Source organism: Anomaloglossus baeobatrachus, chromosome 5 (assembly GCF_048569485.1).
Source record: "Anomaloglossus baeobatrachus isolate aAnoBae1 chromosome 5, aAnoBae1.hap1, whole genome shotgun sequence".
Taxonomy (NCBI): domain Eukaryota; kingdom Metazoa; phylum Chordata; class Amphibia; order Anura; family Aromobatidae; genus Anomaloglossus; species Anomaloglossus baeobatrachus.
The window spans coordinates 68,715,420-68,734,258 of record NC_134357.1 but is presented as its reverse complement, the minus strand read 5'-3'; the positions used below and the strand labels follow the sequence as shown (position 1 = coordinate 68,734,258).

Below are 18,839 nucleotides of genomic sequence, written 5' to 3'. Positions count from 1 at the left end.
TAGTAACAATGAGCTTGAGTGTGCAAAGGGCAGGAGGGTACAGTGGCAGGGTTGTGGGTCTGGGTAGAGGAAAGGAAGCCTCACTTTCTATCCCTCCTAATGGGGAAATGCAGCGAGGAAATCCCTGACCTTAGCTACACAGACGCTGTCATCCTGTGTAGCTGTTAAAATCTGTTTTCACGGACCTGACTGTCACCTATGGCTCTGACCCTGCTGGTATTAGCCCTTACAAGGACTAATAGAAACTTCTATCCCTATTCTGTATAGCGCTGTGTGTAGAACGTACACAGCAGTATCGGAGACAGGAGCTACGCCAGCGGTGACTGACACCCAGACGCAGAAGGCAGATAATGGCGTGCTGGAGTAAAATGTCAGTTTTTATAATGCAGGGAAATGTGACATGGACATCCTATCACACATGCCGCTGCTTCTCTGGCTAAAAGTACACTTAGCTGTGTGTGTGTCTGGGATTGGCTGACATGCTGGCCCGCCCCACTACACGCGCACGCTTAGGGAAGGAAGACAAGGAAAAAAAAAAAAAATCGCCATTATCCAAACAGCAGTGACCTGAATGCGCTGTTCCCACACACTATACGCTGAAATTTCATAATAGTGTGAGTCTCAGTGACTTACACTATTACAGCGGAAAGCCAGCTAGTAATTAGCTTGTCTTTTTGCTGCTAGAACCGTTCTCGAACGTAACTAGAACTATCGAGCTTTAGCAAAAAGCTCGAGTTCTAGTTCGATCTAGAACAGCCCCCAAAATCATTCGAACCGCGAACTTGAGAATCACGAACCGCGTACCGCGCTCAACTCTAGTAACGAGCAGTGCAGTGAATACCCCCGGAAGTTAATGATTAGACCCAGAAGCAGAGGTGGCTGGGAGACAGAGTCTGCAGGATGCATCGCGGGACCTGTAAGTATAATGACAATGTTTATTATTAACTATATTGTTTATTTTACAGCCCCCAGCCCCATCTTATAACTGTAAAGTCCAAGTTCAGGGTTTGGACAGAAGTTCATGTTATCTCAGAAACCGAACTCGAACTTTACAAAAAGCTTGGGAGAGTCTCTCGAACACAAACATCAGAGGGCTCTCCCATCAATATTTATTATTGGTAGTGTGCTTATTTAAGTCCAACAGGTGTTTTATAGAACTTTATACTGTAACATTGAGATGTGAAAATGAAAAATTATATATTTTTCAACAAAAATATTGCTTTATCCTACAGTTTTTCACAAGGTAATCCTCCTCTCCCACATAAAACATAATAGCAGCTAGTTGGTTATGGGGCAGGAACCATGATTCCTCAAGTCTCTAGGATTTTCCTACAAAAGCTATTTCTAGTTTACAATACCCTAAGTGGTAGACAGTCTAATAACATAATCTACCTGAACTTTTACATCTATGGATAAAGATGGGATAATAGCAGATGATTAAATACAATTTGTTTTATCTGACTATACCTGAGCAGACGACTCCAGCATCTTCATTGTGGCCACAGTTGTGTACTGTATATGGTTGGTGTGGACAGTCCCATACACGTTGTTCATTGCCGGTACATTGCACATCATCCAATACAATTTGTCCTTGTCCTTGGCCAAAAGCAGCACTGCCGTTAGCTGCAAGTGCACTGCCGCAATTTAACTGCCTGCATACAACTTGTGCAGCGTTCAAATCAAAATAATCATCACACACAGTTCCCCATGCTCCATTATAGAGGATTTCTACACGACCGTTACATTGACCATTGCCATTTACCAGTCTTAAAGACATGTCTGAACCTAAAAATATAATAAGGAAAATTGTCATTTTAAAAAATATTACATGGTAAATAGTCTCAAAGAAATAATCCAAACATGGTAGCCAACTTGAAGTCATAGTTTCTGGACATCTTTTCAAAAAATATCTGACAGACAATACAATTTACAGAAACATTGGAAAACCAAAGGAAATCATTAGGATTATAAGTAATATTTGTCTGCAGCAAATATATTTGATAAGAAAACAGCTGAAGTTAATGAAAACCAAAACATGATGATAATTGCATTTAAAATATTTTGTATATGTTTCTTCAGGCTCAAAAACATCACAGACACCTTTCAATTTTTTTTGGAAAGGGCAAATAAAGAACTAACTTTTACGCACTGTCATCTATTTTCTGGACAGATGGTAAGCCTGATTTCTAACCTGTACAGGATATTTAATAAATATGTATTGTGTCAGCTGTCGTCTGAATTAGGATGCCAGCAGTCTGGATCCTGTGGACCTTCAATTATAGATGTATTATAAGAGTGCATTTTCTCCTTTTAGGGTGGTGTCACACACAGCGACGAAGACAACGATGTCGCTGCTACGTCACCATTTTCTGTGACGTTGCAGCAACGTCCTGTCACTGTCGCTGTGTGTGACATCCAGCAACGAGCTGGCCCCTGCTGTGAGGTCGCCGGTCGTTGCTGAATGTCGAGCTTCATTTTTTGGTCATTGCTCTCCCGCTGTGACGCACACATCACTGTGTGTGACAGCGAGAGAGCGACGAAATGAAGCGAGCAGGGAGCAGGAGCCGGCATCTGGCAACTGCGGTAAGCTGTAACTAGGGTAAACATCGGATAACCAAGGGAAGACTTAACCCGATGTGTACTGTAGCTAGGAGTGCAGGGAGCCAGTGCTAAGCAGTGTGCGCGGCTCCCTGCTCTCTGTACATGGTGCACAGCGACGCGTGTCGTTATGATCGCTGCTGCTTCTGCTGTGTTTGACAGCTAAGCAGCGATCATAACAGCGACTTACAAGGTCGCTGTTGCATCACAGAAAATGGTGACGTAACAGCGATGTCGTTGTCGCTGTCGCTATGTGTGAACCCAGCTTTACCCCTTGCACAGGACCCATTGAAGCATGTGGGTAATGCAAAATGCCTTTCATCCTCTTGTTCCCTACACAGTTCCTCGTTGTACTTTATGTCACAATAAATCTAGTTGTTTGGACGGTGAGTACCGCTATTTTTCTTTCTTATCTTGAACCATGTTTATACTTCCATATTGTGCACCACCGATGCCCTATAGGTCTGTGTGAAGCTGTAAGTCCTCTCTTGGTCTCTAGGAGTCCTGAAAGCTTGCTCTTATTTATTTCATACCACTAAAAATAATTAATATTGAACATTTGCCAAATGTTTACTTTACATAAGCATCATTTTTGAAAGGTAGATTTTTTAATAAAATTGTAGAGAGATTAAAAGTTTTGCAGCAATATTTCAATTTTCCCACAAAATGTGGAAAACCTGTTTTTTAGGGACCACTTCACATTTAAAGTGACTTTTAGCGGCCAATATATCAAGAGAGCCCAAAGGTGACTACATTTTTAAAACAGAATTTTTGAAGGTATTCAAAACCACATTTAGGATGCTCTGTAACCCTTCAGGTGCTGCAAGGAATTAAAGTAAAGAAGAACAATTAGTTTTTTCCACAAAAATGTTGCTTTAGGCCTATATATTTATTTTTTCAAGAGCGAAAAGAGAAAATGGACCTCCCAAATTTTTGTGCAATTTATACTGAATGTGTGAATACATGATTTGTAGTCGGAAACTACTATTTGGGGGAACGCAGGGCTCGGAATGTTAAGAATGCTATTTGAATATTAGAGCACATTTTTGCTTGATTAGACTGCAGACAACATATTGCATTTGCAGAGCCTCTGGGGACCAAAACAGAGGAAACCACCATAAGTGACCCAATCTTGGAAACTATACCACATATTTTGGAAACTCTTTATTGACATCAGTTTGGACCTTTTCTCAAAATAGATATTGATCCTTTTGGTGGGACCTGCATCAATCACTCTATTGTGACAATTATAGATATATCTATTATAGATAATATTTACCTGTGCTTTGGCTTTTAAATAAAATAGTATTGAAATAAGAGTATAAATACTAGGAAATTAATACAGTTTCAATAATAAATAAATAATGAAAAACATCAAAAGTTTATTAAGCCCTTTGTTAGTATGTTTCCACAGATAAAAAGTTTAACTCATCAGCATCTCCTTGTTGGGGTATTGATGACCTCACAAAGTAATCCTCCTATCCCACATAAAAACATAATAGCAGCTGGGAGGTGATGGGGCAAGAACCAAAGTACCTCAAGTCTTCCAGGACTTTCCTACAAAAGCTATTTCTTGTTTCCAGTACCTTAAGTTGTAGACAGTCTAAAAACATGATCTACCTGAACTATTATATCTATGATAAAACATGGAATGATAACAAATGATTAAATAGGATTTCTCCTTTCTGACTATACCTGAGCAGACGACGCCAGCATCTTCATTGTGGCCACAGTTGTGTACTGTATATGGTTGGTGTGGACAGTCCCATACATGTTGTTCATTGCCGGTACATTTCACATCATCCAATACAATTTGTCCTTGTCCTTGGCCAAAAGCAGCACTGCCGTTAGCTGCAAGTGCACTGCCGCAATTTAACTGCCTGCATACAACTTGTGCAGCATTTATATCCCAATAGTCATCACACACAGTTCCCCATGCTCCATTATAGAGGATTTCTACGCGACCGTTACATTGACCATTGCCATTTACCAGTCTTAAAGACATGTCTGAACCTAAAAATATAATAAAGAAAATTGTCATTTTAAAAAATATTACATGGTAAATAGTCTCAAAGAAATAATCCAAACATGGTAGCCAACTTGAAGTCATAGTTTCTGGACATCTTTTCAAAAAATATCTGACAGACAATACAACTTACAGAAACATTGGAAAACCAAAGGAAATCATTAGGATTATAAGTAATATTTGTCTGCAGCAAATATATTTGATAAGAAAACAGCTGAAGTTAATGAAAACCAAAACATGATGATAATTGCATTTAAAATATTTTGTATATGTTTCTTCAGGCTCAAAAACATCACAGACACCTTTCAATTTTTTTTGGAAAGGGCAAATAAAGAACTAACTTTTACGCACTGTCATCTATTTTCTGGACAGATGGCAAGCCTGATTTCTAACCTGTACAGTATATTTAATAAATGTGTATTGTGTCAGCTGTCGTCTGAATTAGGATGCCAGCAGTCTGGATCCTGTGGACCTTCAATTATAGATGTATTATAAGAGTGCAATTTCTCCTTTTAGGGTGGTGTCACACACAGCGACGACGACAACGATGTCGCTGCTACGTCACCATTTTCTGTGACGTTGCAGCAACGTCCTGTCACTGTCGCTGTGTGTGACATCCAGCAACGAGCTGGCCCCTGCTGTGAGGTTGCCGGTCGTTGCTGAATGTCGAGCTTCATTTTTTGGTCATTGCTCTCCCGCTGTGACGCACACATCACTGTGTGTGACAGCGAGAGAGCGACGAAATGAAGCGAGCAGGGAGCAGGAGCCGGCATCTGGCAACTGCGGTAAGCTGTAACTAGGGTAAACATCGGATAACCAAGGGAAGACTTAACCCGATGTGTACTGTAGCTAGGAGTGCAGGGAGCCAGTGCTAAGCAGTGTGCGCGGCTCCCTGCTCTCTGTACATGGTGCACAGCGACGCGTGTCGTTATGATCGCTGCTGCTTCTGCTGTGTTTGACAGCTAAGCAGCGATCATAACAGCGACTTACAAGGTCGCTGTTGCATCACAGAAAATGGTGACGTAACAGCGATGTCGTTGTCGCTGTCGCTATGTGTGAACCCAGCTTTACCCCTTGCACAGGACCCATTGAAGCATGTGGGTAATGCAAAATGCCTTTCATCCTCTTGTTCCCTACACAGTTCCTCGTTGTACTTTATGTCACAATAAATCTAGTTGTTTGGACGGTGAGTACCGCTATTTTTCTTTCTTATCTTGAACCATGTTTATACTTCCATATTGTGCACCACCGATGCCCTATAGGTCTGTGTGAAGCTGTAAGTCCTCTCTTGGTCTCTAGGAGTCCTGAAAGCTTGCTCTTATTTATTTCATACCACTAAAAATAATTAATATTGAACATTTGCCAAATGTTTACTTTACATAAGCATCATTTTTGAAAGGTAGATTTTTTAATAAAATTGTAGAGAGATTAAAAGTTTTGCAGCAATATTTCAATTTTCCCACAAAATGTGGAAAACCTGTTTTTTAGGGACCACTTCACATTTAAAGTGACTTTTAGCGGCCAATATATCAAGAGAGCCCAAAGGTGACTACATTTTTAAAACAGAATTTTTGAAGGTATTCAAAACCACATTTAGGATGCTCTGTAACCCTTCAGGTGCTGCAAGGAATTAAAGTAAAGAAGAACAATTAGTTTTTTCCACAAAAATGTTGCTTTAGGCCTATATATTTATTTTTTCAAGAGCGAAAAGAGAAAATGGACCTCCCAACTTTTTGTGCAATTTATACTGAATGTGTGAATACATGATTTGTAGTCGGAAACTACTATTTGGGGGAACGCAGGGCTCGGAATGTTAAGAATGCTATTTGAATATTAGAGCACATTTTTGCTTGATTAGACTGCAGACAACATATTGCATTTGCAGAGCCTCTGGGGACCAAAACAGAGGAAACCACCATAAGTGACCCAATCTTGGAAACTATACCACATATTTTGGAAACTCTTTATTGACATCAGTTTGGACCTTTTCTCAAAATAGATATTGATCCTTTTGGTGGGACCTGCATCAATCACTCTATTGTGACAATTATAGATATATCTATTATAGATAATATTTACCTGTGCTTTGGCTTTTAAATAAAATAGTATTGAAATAAGAGTATAAATACTAGGAAATTAATACAGTTTCAATAATAAATAAATAATGAAAAACATCAAAAGTTTATTAAGCCCTTTGTTAGTATGTTTCCACAGATAAAAAGTTTAACTCATCCGCATCTCCTTGTTGGGGTATTGATGACCTCACAAAGTAATCCTCCTATCCCACATAAAAACATAATAGCAGCTGGGAGGTTATGGGGCAAGAACCAAAGTACCTCAAGTCTTCCAGGACTTTCCTACAAAAGCTATTTCTTGTTTCCAGTACCTTAAGTTGTAGACAGTCTAAAAACATGATCTACCTGAACTATTATATCTATGATAAAACATGGAATGATAACAAATGATTAAATAGGATTTCTCCTTTCTGACTATACCTGAGCAGACGACGCCAGCATCTTCATTGTGGCCACAGTTGTGTACTGTATATGGTTGGTGTGGACAGTCCCATACATGTTGTTCATTGCCGGTACATTTCACATCATCCAATAAAATTTGTCCTTGTCCTTGGCCAAAAGCAGCACTGCCGTTAGCTGCAAGTGCACTGCCGCAATTTAACTGCCTGCATACAACTTGTGCAGCATTTATATCCCAATAGTCATCACACACAGTTCCCCATGCTCCATTATAGAGGATTTCTACGCGACCGTTACATTGACCATTGCCATTTACCAGTCTTAAAGACATGTCTGAACCTAAAAATATAATAAGGAAAATTGTCATTTTAAAAAATATTACATGGTAAATAGTCTCAAAGAAATAATCCAAACATGGTAGCCAAATTGAAGTCATAGTTTCTGGACATCTTTTCAAAAAATATCTGACAGACAATACAATTTACAGAAACATTGGAAAACCAAAGGAAATCATTAGGATTATAAGTAATATTTGTCTGCAGCAAATATATTTGATAAGAAAACAGCTGAAGTTAATGAAAACCAAAACATGATGATAATTGCATTTAAAATATTTTGTATATGTTTCTTCAGGCTCAAAAACATCACAGACACCTTTCAATTTTTTTTGGAAAGGGCAAATAAAGAACTAACTTTTACGCACTGTCATCTATTTTCTGGACAGAAGGCAAGCCTGATTTCTAACCTGTACAGGATATTTAATAAATGTGTATTGTGTCAGCTGTCGTCTGAATTAGGATGCCAGCAGTCTGGATCCTGTGGACCTTCAATTATAGATGTATTATAAGAGTGCATTTTCTCCTTTTAGGGTGGTGTCACACACAGCGACGACGACAACGACGTCGCTGCTATGTCACCATTTTCTGTGACGTTGCAGCAATGTCCTGTCACTGTCGCTGTGTGTGACATCCAGCAACGAGCTGGCCCCTGCTGTGAGGTCGCCGGTCGTTGCTGAATGTCCAGCTTCATTTTTTGGTCGTTGCTCTCCCGCTGTGACGCACACATCACTGTGTGTGACAGCGAGAGAGCGACGAAATGAAGCGAGCAGGGAGCAGGAGCCGGCATCTGGCAACTGCGGTAAGCTGTAACTAGGGTAAACATCGGGTAACCAAGGGAAGACCTTTCCCTGGTTACCCGATATTTACCTTTGTTACCAGCGTCCGCTGCTCTCGCTGCCAGTGCTGGCTCCCTGCTCTCTGCACATGTAGCTGCAGTACACATCGGGTAATTAACCCGATGTGTATTGTAGCTAGGAGTGCAGGGAGACAGCGCTAAGTAGTGTGCGCGGCTCCCTGCTCTCTGCACATGTAGTTGCAGTACACATCGGGTAATTAACCTGATGTGTACTGTAGCTAGGAGTGCAGGGAGCCAGTGCTAAGCAGTGTGCGTGGCTCCCTGCTCTCTGCACATGTTGCACAGCGACGCGTGTCGTTATGATCGCTGCTGCTTCTGCTGTGTTTGACAGCTAAGCAGCGATCATAACAGCAACTTACAAGGTCGCTGTTGCATCACAGAAAATGGTGACGTAACAGCGATGTCGCTGTCGCTGTCGCTATGTGTGAACCCAGCTTTACCCCTTGCACAGGACCCATTGAAGCATGTGGGTAATGCAAAATGCCTTTCATCCTCTTGTTCCCTACACAGTTCCTTGTTGTACTTTATGTCACAATAAATCTAGTTGTTTGGATGGTGAGTACCGCTATTTTTCTTTCTTATCTTGAACCATGTTTATACTTCCATATTGTGCACCACCGATGCCCTATAGGTCTGTGTGAAGCTGTAAGTCCACTCTTGGTCTCTAGGAGTCCTGAAAGCTTGCTCTTATTTATTTCATACCACTAAAAATAATTAATATTGAACATTTGCCAAATGTTTACTTTACATAAGCATCATTTTTGAAAGGTAGATTTTTTTGTTAAAATTGTAGAGAGATTAAAAGTTTTGCAGCAATATTTCAATTTTCCCACAAAATGTGGAAAACCTGTTTTTTTAGGGACCACTTCACATTTAAAGTGAATTTTAACGGCCAATATATCAAGAGAGCCCAAAGGTGACTACATTTTTAAAACAGAATTCTTGAAGGTATTCAAAACCACATTTAGGATGCTCTGTAACCCTTCAGGTGCTGCAAGGAATTAAAGTAAAGAAGAACAATTAGTTTTTTCCACAAAAATGTTGCTTTAGGCCTATATATTTATTTTTTCAAGAGCGAAAAGAGAAAATGGACCTCCCAACTTTTTGTGCAATTTATACTGAATGTGTGAATACATGATTTGTAGTCGGAAACTACTATTTGGGGGAACGCAGGGCTCGGAATGTTAAGAATGCTATTTGAATATTAGAGCATATTTTTGCTTGATTAGACTGCAGACAACATATTGCATTTGCAGAGCCTCTGGAGACCAAAACAGAGGAAACCACCATAAGTGACCCAATCTTGGAAACTATACCACATATTTTGGAAACTCTTTATTGACAGCAGTTTGGACCTTTTCTCAAAATAGATATTGATCCTTTTGGTGGGACCTGCATCAATCACTCTATTGTGACAATTATAGATATATCTATTATAGATAATATTTACCTGTGCTTTGGCTTTTAAATAAAATAGTATTGAAATAAGAGTATAAATACTAGGAAATTAATACAGTTTCAATAATAAATAAATAATGAAAAACATCAAAAGTTTATTAAGCTCTTTGTTAGTATGTTTCCACAGATAAAAAGTTTAACTCATCAGCATCTCCTTGTTGGGGTATTGATGACCTCACAAAGTAATCCTCCTATCCCACATAAAAACATAATAGCAGCTGGGAGGTTATGGGGCAAGAACCAAAGTACCTCAAGTCTTCCAGGACTTTCCTACAAAAGCTATTTCTTGTTTCCAGTACCTTAAGTTGTAGACAGTCTAAAAACATGATCTACCTGAACTATTATATCTATGATAAAACATGGAATGATAACAAAAGATTAAATAGGATTTCTCCTTTATGACTATACCTGAGCAGACGACGCCAGCATCTTCATTGTGGCCACAGTTGTGTACTGTATATGGTTGGTGTGGACAGTCCCATACATGTTGTTCATTGCCGGTACATTTCACATCATCCAATAAAATTTGTCCTTGTCCTTGGCCAAAAGCAGCACTGCCGTTAGCTGCAAGTGCACTGCCGCAATTTAACTGCCTGCATACAACTTGTGCAGCATTTATATCCCAATAGTCATCACACACAGTTCCCCATGCTCCATTATAGAGGATTTCTACGCGACCGTTACATTGACCATTGCCATTTACCAGTCTTAAAGACATGTCTGAACCTAAAAATATAATAAGGAAAATTGTCATTTTAAAAAATATTACATGGTAAATAGTCTCAAAGAAATAATCCAAACATGGTAGCCAACTTGAAGTCATAGTTTCTGTACATCTTTTCAAAAAATATCTGACAGACAATACAATTTACAGAAACATCGGAAAACCAAAGGAAATCATTAGGATTATAAGTAATATTTGTCTGCAGCAAATATTTTTGATAAGAAAACAGCTGAAGTTAATGAAAACCAAAACATGATGATAATTGCATTTAAAATATTTTGTATATGTTTCTTCAGGCTCAAAAACATCACAGACACCTTTCAATTTTTTTTGGAAAGGGCAAATAAAGAACTAACTTTTACGCACTGTCATCTATTTTCTGGACAGATGGCAAGCCTGATTTCTAACCTGTACAGGATATTTAATAAATGTGTATTGTGTCAGCTGTCGTATGAATTAGGATGCCAGCAGTCTGGATCCTGTGGACCTTCAATTATAGATGTATTATAAGAGTGCATTTTCTCCTTTTAGGGTGGTGTCACACACAGCGACGACGACAACGATGTCACTGCTACGTCACCATTTTCTGTGACGTTGCAGCAACGTCCTGTCACTGTCGCTGTGTGTGACATCCAGCAACGAGCTGGCCCCTGCTGTGAGGTCGCCAGTCATTGGTGAATGTCCAGCTTCATTTTTTGGTTGTTGCTCTCCCGCTGTGACGCACACATCACTGTGTGTGACAGCGAGAGAGCGACGAAATGAAGCGAGCAGGGAGCAGGAGCCGGCATCTGGCAACTGCGGTAAGCTGTAACTAGGGTAAACATTGGGTAACCAAGGGAAGACCTTTCCCTGGTTACCCGATATTTACCTTCGTTACCAGCGTCCGCTGCTCTCGCTGCCAGTGCTGGCTCCCTGCTCTCTGCACATGTAGCTGCAGTACACATCGGGTAATTAACCCGATGTGTACTGTAGCTAGGAGTGCAGGGAGCCAGCGCTAAGTAGTGTGCGCGGCTCCCTGCTCTCTGCACATGTAGCTGCAGTACACATCGGGTAATTAACCCGATGTGTACTGTAGCTAGGAGTGCAGGGAGCCAGTGCTAAGCAGTGTGCGCGGCTCCCTGCTCTCTGCACATGTTGCACAGCGACGCGTGTCGTTATGATCGCTGCTGCTTCTGCTGTGTTTGACAGCTAAGCAGCGATCATAACAGCGACTTACAAGGTTGCTGTTGCATCACAGAAAATGGTTACGTAACAGCGATGTCGTTGTCGCTGTCGCTATGTGTGAACCCAGCTTTACCCCTTGCACAGGACCCATTGAAGCATGTGGGTAATGCAAAATGCCTTTCATCCTCTTGTTCCCTACACAGTTCCTCGTTGTACTTTATGTCACAATAAATCTAGTTGTTTGGACGGTGAGTACCGCTATTTTTCTTTCTTATCTTGAACCATGTTTATACTTCCATATTGTGCACCACCGATGCCCTATAGGTCTGTGTGAAGCTGTAAGTCCTCTCTTGGTGTGATACCAATGTGATATGACTGAAAGAATGTGTGATTAGATAGGAATCATAAAAGATAGGAGTGATCCCAGATATTATTTGACCTATCAATAATTCAGTATCAAAGAGATGTCCTTTGGATGGCCAATATGATGACCAAAGAATACATGTCAAACAGGTTTTTGAAGCAGTTTCAAGATAATGAGGAAGTCACATTTACAGTTCCACTTACCGGAAACTTGTGGTTGGCTTAAAGACAGGTTTAAGGAAGCTTGCATATGAAATTTACGGCTCATTGCAAACACTATGGTCAAACTGTGGTCGGCCAGTTGACAACTGGCTAAATGTGCAGGAAATGTGCAAGAAGCTGCTGGTGCCCACAGCAGTTTGTGGTCAAGTTACATGAACATGACTCAGCTGTCACATGCTGGTGACCATTTAAACACAACCTACAAAGTTTTCCTAGAAAAATACACCGGACTCGCTTAATGTTAAGGGAAACCTTCCAGGACATTGAAGTGTACGTACACACTGTTCCTGTGATGCAAGATGCCATGTTGTTTCCTTATCATTAACTCGAGTTCCCTCCGATGTGAAAGGATTGCTACAACAAACGGTAATGTTGATGCATATTTCTGTTATTGTATAAGTTTCTATGACTATAGTTCTAAATGCCTATGTACCATTAACTATTCATGTGCTATTAAAATAAATAGTATCTTGCTATAAAGAATATTAGTATTCGTGCCTGATTAGGATATCAGTGAGCGCTTCGTAAGTACGGGCTTTCAGCCCCCTTTTTAGTAGAATTTAGCAAGACATAAATTGGCGTAGTCGGCTGGATTACTTCTATAAGAAGTAATTAAACTAATTTTTGTAATTTAGAAACTAAAAACATATATTTGGCAAATTTCCAGATATTTTTCAATCTTTTTGCATAGTGTCAAAATGTTCAGAAAACGTAAGGATAATGTTAAGGAGGTTGTTGTGGAGATCCCCGACTGGACTGAGGCTCCCTACAATCTTATAGCACATGAATTGGTCAATTGTGGATTGGCAGAACAATGGCATAATAAGCTCAAGGGTAGTGAGATTACTGATGTTGTTAATGTACTCAGTAGTGTCCCTGTGAAAGCAGGTGATGTAGTGTCTTTAGGACGGCGCATCTGGATTTTGGCAAGTGCATATCGCGAGATGCATGAGCGTAATCTAAAGATGCAGAAGAAATGTTCCCAAATGGAACAAAAGATGATAGAATTAGGTGGCCAGAAAACCGTTCTGGAATGTAATACCCGACTGTTGAAGGATAAATTGGAACATTATCAGAATGTGGCAGAAAAAGCTGCCATAAAAATTGCTCAAAATAAGTACAAGAAAAGAAGAGGAAAAGTAAATAAAACCAAAGTACATAAAAGTATCGCCTCAGCTTCTGTAAACTGGGATCCCGATACTTGGGATGGGGATGTGTGGGATTCATCTTCATCATCTGATGAGGAGGATTACCATAAAGGGAAGATTCAGGCTAATCCCGTGAGGAGGCGCTTAGAGAGGACAGAGAATGAGATCATCCGGGAACATGTCCGGGATGGTCAGGGAAATCTGCAATATGACAAAGATGGTTATGCCATCACAAATGAGAGAACGATTCCTCATGTAAAAAATCGAGTAACCATTGAAGATTACTCTCAGGGAGAAGTTGATAGCATTTTAACACAGTTTAGACAAAAACCAGGAGAAGGAGAAATTCCCTGGTTGGTCAGGGTGCACGATCTCGGAGGAGGTGGAGTGCGCTTTGACGCCGGAGACGTGGCAAAATTTGTCACCATGTCTCAGGACCCAGTAATTCAGAGATCAATAAAAAATTATTTTGTTGATCATAATGAGCATGTTACTCAAAACTTAATCATGATCTTAGCCCATGCTTTTCTGGACAAATACCCATCAGAAGCAGACTTTCCTATCAATGATAAACCTTGGTATACCTTAAAAGATGGTATGGAAAGGCTGAAGGAAGAAGCAATGAGGAATACTCTTCCTCTTTTGGGAATGGATGATGATTATCTCCAGTACCCATTGACAGCCAGCATAAGAAATAGGCTGGTTAAACATGCTCCTCCAGCATACAAAACAGTTATTTTAACCTTAACTGTAGCGCTGACTGGAGAATCAATCGGTGTAGTTCTAGGGAGGATGAGAAAGTTACAGGATATGGGACAGTGGGATAAATCATCCCCTGGAGGCCATCTTGGTAACAGTAAGCCAAACAATCCTGATTGGAAAGAGAAATCAGTAGGGGAGGCCCCACGAGTGTCTCGCAAAGACATGTTCCAGGCTTTGCTTAAAGCCGGGATCAATAAGGAAAGGATTGATGGAAAAGAGACAGGAGAATTATGGAAGTTGTACAAACAGAAAGTTCTATCTGCAAAGAAAGTGACCACTACAAATGTGGAGGGGGGCTCAAAAACCCCCAAGGTAAAGAAATCAGAAGGAAAAGGGGAAAAAACCCCAAAGAAAGTGTCTTGGGAAGATTTTCAGTCAGTTTATCCATGGGAAGAACTGGCTGCAGCCGTGGCCACAAAGGTCACGGAAGGAAGGGCTAATACACAGACTGAAGTCTGTGTAAATGAAAGTTCAGAAGGAAGTGATTTACCATAGGTAGCCAGCCAAGCCCCCCTATTGATAAAAAGGGACGAACGTCCCTACGTCAATCTTAGCATACATTGGAAAGGGGGAAATGTTCAAAGAGTCCCAGCTTTGATTGACACGGGGGCGGAGGCTACTTTAATTCATGGAAACCCAGAAAAAATAAAAGGACCTCGAGTAAAAATTGCTGGACTAGGTGGTCAAGTGATCACCGGGGTTCTGACACAGGTAGCTTTGAAGATAGGTAATTTACCTATCAAGAAGTATACGGTGCTGGTAGTACCTATACCAGAATATATTTTGGGAATTGATGTCCTAAAAAGGATGACTCTTAATCTAACCGAAGGAAAATTCTCCTTTGGGGTTATTTCTTGTCATAAGGAAATGCAGATTTCACATTATATCAATGATATAATGATACAAGGACAAGATGAGCAAAGTGGGAAAGATCAATTGACAAAACTGATTGCTCATATGAGAAGTAAAGGATGGGAAATCAATGATGCCAAGGTTCAAGGACCGTCTCAGATGGTAAAATTTCTAGGGATTCAGTGGAACAAGGGGCACAGAGAGATCTTGCCTAATGCCAGACAGAAAATTATTAATTTCCCGGTCCCTAAATCCAAACAAGAGACTCAGTCTTATATTGGATTGTTTGGTTTTTGGAGACAACATATCCCTCATTTGGGACAAATGTTGGCTCCTTTGTACAAAGTAACGAGGAAAAAATATGAGTTCCACTGGGGAGAGGAACAGCAAAATGCGTTTGAGATGGTCAAGGAAGCGATACAACAAGCCGTGGATCTATGGCCAACGTTGTCAGGACCCGTGGAGCTGCATGTGTCAGTTCAACATATGTATGCCAATTGGTCACTTTGGCAAAAACAAGGGGGAAAAAGAGTTCCTCTTGGATTTTGGAATAGAAAATTACCAGATGCAGGAGAACAATACACTCCTTTTGAACAGCAATTGTTAGCTTGTTATTGGGCTCTGGTAGAGACCGAACAATTAACCATTGAACATGAGGTATTGCTGAGACCAGCAATACCCATAATGCAGTGGGTGTTGTCCAATCCTAAAACTAATAGGGTGGGGCATGCCCAGGAGCAAAGTATCATTAAATGGAAATGGTACATTTCGGAAAGGGCCAAGAAGGGAGAAGGCGGGATCGCCACTCTACATGAGAAAGTGGCAGAGGTAGCTGAGGAAACATCTTTTCCCAGCAAAGCTGCCATGCTAGAGGAGTCCCCGGTGAAGTGGGGGAAAGCATACGAAGATTTAACCGAACAACAACAAACACATGCATGGTTCACAGACGGATCGGCCCGTTATGTGAGTGGGAAAAGGTTGTGGAAAAGTGTTGCATATAATCCCAGATTGGAAAAATTTCTATCAGTAGAAGGGGAAGGCAAAAGCAGCCAATATGCAGAACTCTATGCCATATTCTTAGCATTATCTTTTGAACAAGGAAAAGAGTGTCATCTTTTTACTGATTCCTGGTCAGTAGCAAATGGATTAGCCACATGGATGATGGGATGGAAAAAACACAATTGGTTAATTCATGGAAAAGAGATTTGGGGCAAGGAAGTGTGGCAAGAGATTGAAGAGATTATTCAATTTACCAAGACCACTGTATTTCATGTCGATGCTCATGTCCCTACTAACTCACTTGAACATTTTTTTTAAATCAGAAGCAGATAAAGCAGCAGCCATCAGACAAGTCAGTCCAACAGGTGACAAGGAAAAAGAGGCATGGTTGCAAGGTACAGCTGTTTGGGCACACCAGAAAAGTGGACATTTGGGAGAAAAAGCCACTTACAGATGGTGTTGTAAATAAGCAGAATCCATAGTATCGGTTACTGGGAAGAGCTCGATAGTGATGAAATGGAGAAACTCCTGTGTTTGATGTTTGCCTCTTTGGTCGTTGGATGGACAAGTCTACATCAGGAGGAACCTGTGGCAAATAAATTTCTGATGCACCATCACATTTTAACGGATGCGCTGAACAGTAGTCAACACACAGATTGCTGGATCTGTACACATTCTCCGGTTACAGCTACCAGTATCCCTTATCTGGCTATCCCGGTGTCGATGGAGGAAATCCTAAAGTGGAAAAGTTGTTCTGATCAGCTTGCTGATAAAGACACTCGAAATGTTCGACTATGGAATACTACAGTACCCATTCCCGTAGTGGGATGGATCAATCTTCCATGGTGGCAAGGCAATTTGAGTGGAACAATCACCAATTTACAATATCTGGCTTTTAAGGGAGGAATTTGGGTACCAAGAAATAAGACTGGGCTGACTAACCTGGGATTCATCCCTATGGAGAATATAAAAATAAGTTTTGGGACAACTGTAGATACTTTAGATGCTTTTAAACCCAGCTTAGTGGAAAGAACAATTCATGATATGCTATGGCCTTATGCCAATATGTTCATAAATGGGACTAGTGAAACTTGTAGTAACATATCGGGAAATTTAATGTGTAATGATTACTCTGAATATCGAGCAAATGATCCGACCTGTAATAACCCTGATGTAGGATACTGTAGCCCAATTGGACAACAGCCCGGGTGGTGTTTGTTATCAAATGTTAGTGTTTTCGTTGACTTGGTTCATCGTTTAGTTTTGCAACACTCGGCTATATGGGATTTACCTAGAGGAATGTATTGGGTATGTGGGTATAATGCCTATAAATGGCTCCCAGTAGGAGTCAAGGGAAGCTGTACTTTAGCTCGTTTGACCCCAGCTACCTTTATAGTACCTTATGATCAATTAGATGCTCAGGTTTTGCCAAAACACATGATATTCAAGAGAGCTGCAGATAATAAACCAAGGGAATCAGGGCGACCCCATGTGGTACAAATGGGAACAGCGAATAAGATTTTCAGTACTTTTTTCCTATATCCAATGGTAATGCAAATGTGGGATAAATTAGTAGAGTCTACTGATTATCTGGATGATCAAATTTTTGCAGTTTTGGATATAGTAAACACCTCTGTAGCTGTACAACAGCAGTTGATTATAGTCACTAACCAGCATACTTTGGTACTTGATTACCTAACAGCAGCCCAAGGGGGTATGTGTCAGATAATAGGCCCCGCCTGTTGCCATTACATAGATCCTAAAGGACAGCTACAATTACGAGCAAAGCTAAATGACATACAAAAATTAAGAGATAAATATCAAAAAGATAATGATGTAAATAAAGATAGTTGGTGGGCGAATACCTTTTCCTTCCTAAACCCTGCAAATTGGTTTAAGGGGTTAGGAGGATGGGTAATGGGGCTTTTGCAGGGAGCTTTTCAGATAATATTGCTTTTAGTTTTAATATACATAGTAGTGAAAGTGATTATATTTGTGATTCAACGTTTATCCAAACAAACCAAGAAATCAAAATCTGTGGCAAAGTCAATGTTAGTGTCCTATTAGAAGCGATATTTCTTGGTCATGGTATGGTATATTCCGAGTGATCTTCTTCTAGTGGAATACTGATGATGGAAAATAATCCCTGGGATCAAGGACCGATTGTGATACCAATGTGATATGACTGAAAGAATGTGTGATTAGATAGGAATCATAAAAGATAGGAGTGATCCCAGATATTATTTGACCTATCAATAATTCAGTATCAAAGAGATGTCCTTTGGATGGCCAATATGATGACCAAAGAATACATGTCAAACAGGTTTTTGAAGCAGTTTCAAGATAATGAGGAAGTCACATTTACAGTTCCACTTACCGGAAACTTGTGGTTGGCTTAAAGACAGGTTTAAAGAAGCTTGCATATGAAATTTACGGCTCATTGCAAACACTATGGTCAAACTGTGGTTGGCCAGTTGACAACTGGCTAAATGTGCAGGAAATGTGCAGGAAGCTGCTGGTGCCCACAGCAGTTTGTGGTCAAGTTACATGAACATGACTCAGCTGTCACATGCTGGTGACTATTTAAACACAACCTACAAAGTTTTCCTAGAAAAATACACCGGACTCGCTTAATGTTAAGGGAAACCTTCCAGGACATTGAAGTGTACGTACACACTGTTCCTGTGATGCAAGATGCCATGTTGTTTCCTTATCATTAACTCGAGTTCCCTCCGATGTGAAAGGATTGCTACAACAAACGGTAATGTTGATGCATATTTCTGTTATTGTATAAGTTTCTATGACTATAGTTCTAAATGCCTATGTACCATTAACTATTCATGTGCCATTAAAAT

The 18,839-nt window shown here is 40.3% G+C and overlaps 1 protein-coding gene across 1 annotated transcript in view; it reads right to left on the bottom strand.

Moving 5' to 3' along the window:
- LOC142312631 (scavenger receptor cysteine-rich domain-containing protein DMBT1-like) overlaps window positions 1-18,839 on the bottom strand; it is a 660,637-nt gene that overhangs the window by 139,374 nt on the left and 502,424 nt on the right. The window contains exons 14-17 of the mRNA XM_075351627.1: window positions 10,159-10,476; window positions 7,120-7,437; window positions 4,294-4,605; window positions 1,463-1,779 (exon numbers count right to left, since the gene is read on the bottom strand). Coding sequence (XP_075207742.1) covers window positions 1,463-1,779; window positions 4,294-4,605; window positions 7,120-7,437; window positions 10,159-10,476 — 1,265 coding nt within the window. The remainder of the gene's footprint in view (window positions 1-1,462; window positions 1,780-4,293; window positions 4,606-7,119; window positions 7,438-10,158; window positions 10,477-18,839) is intronic.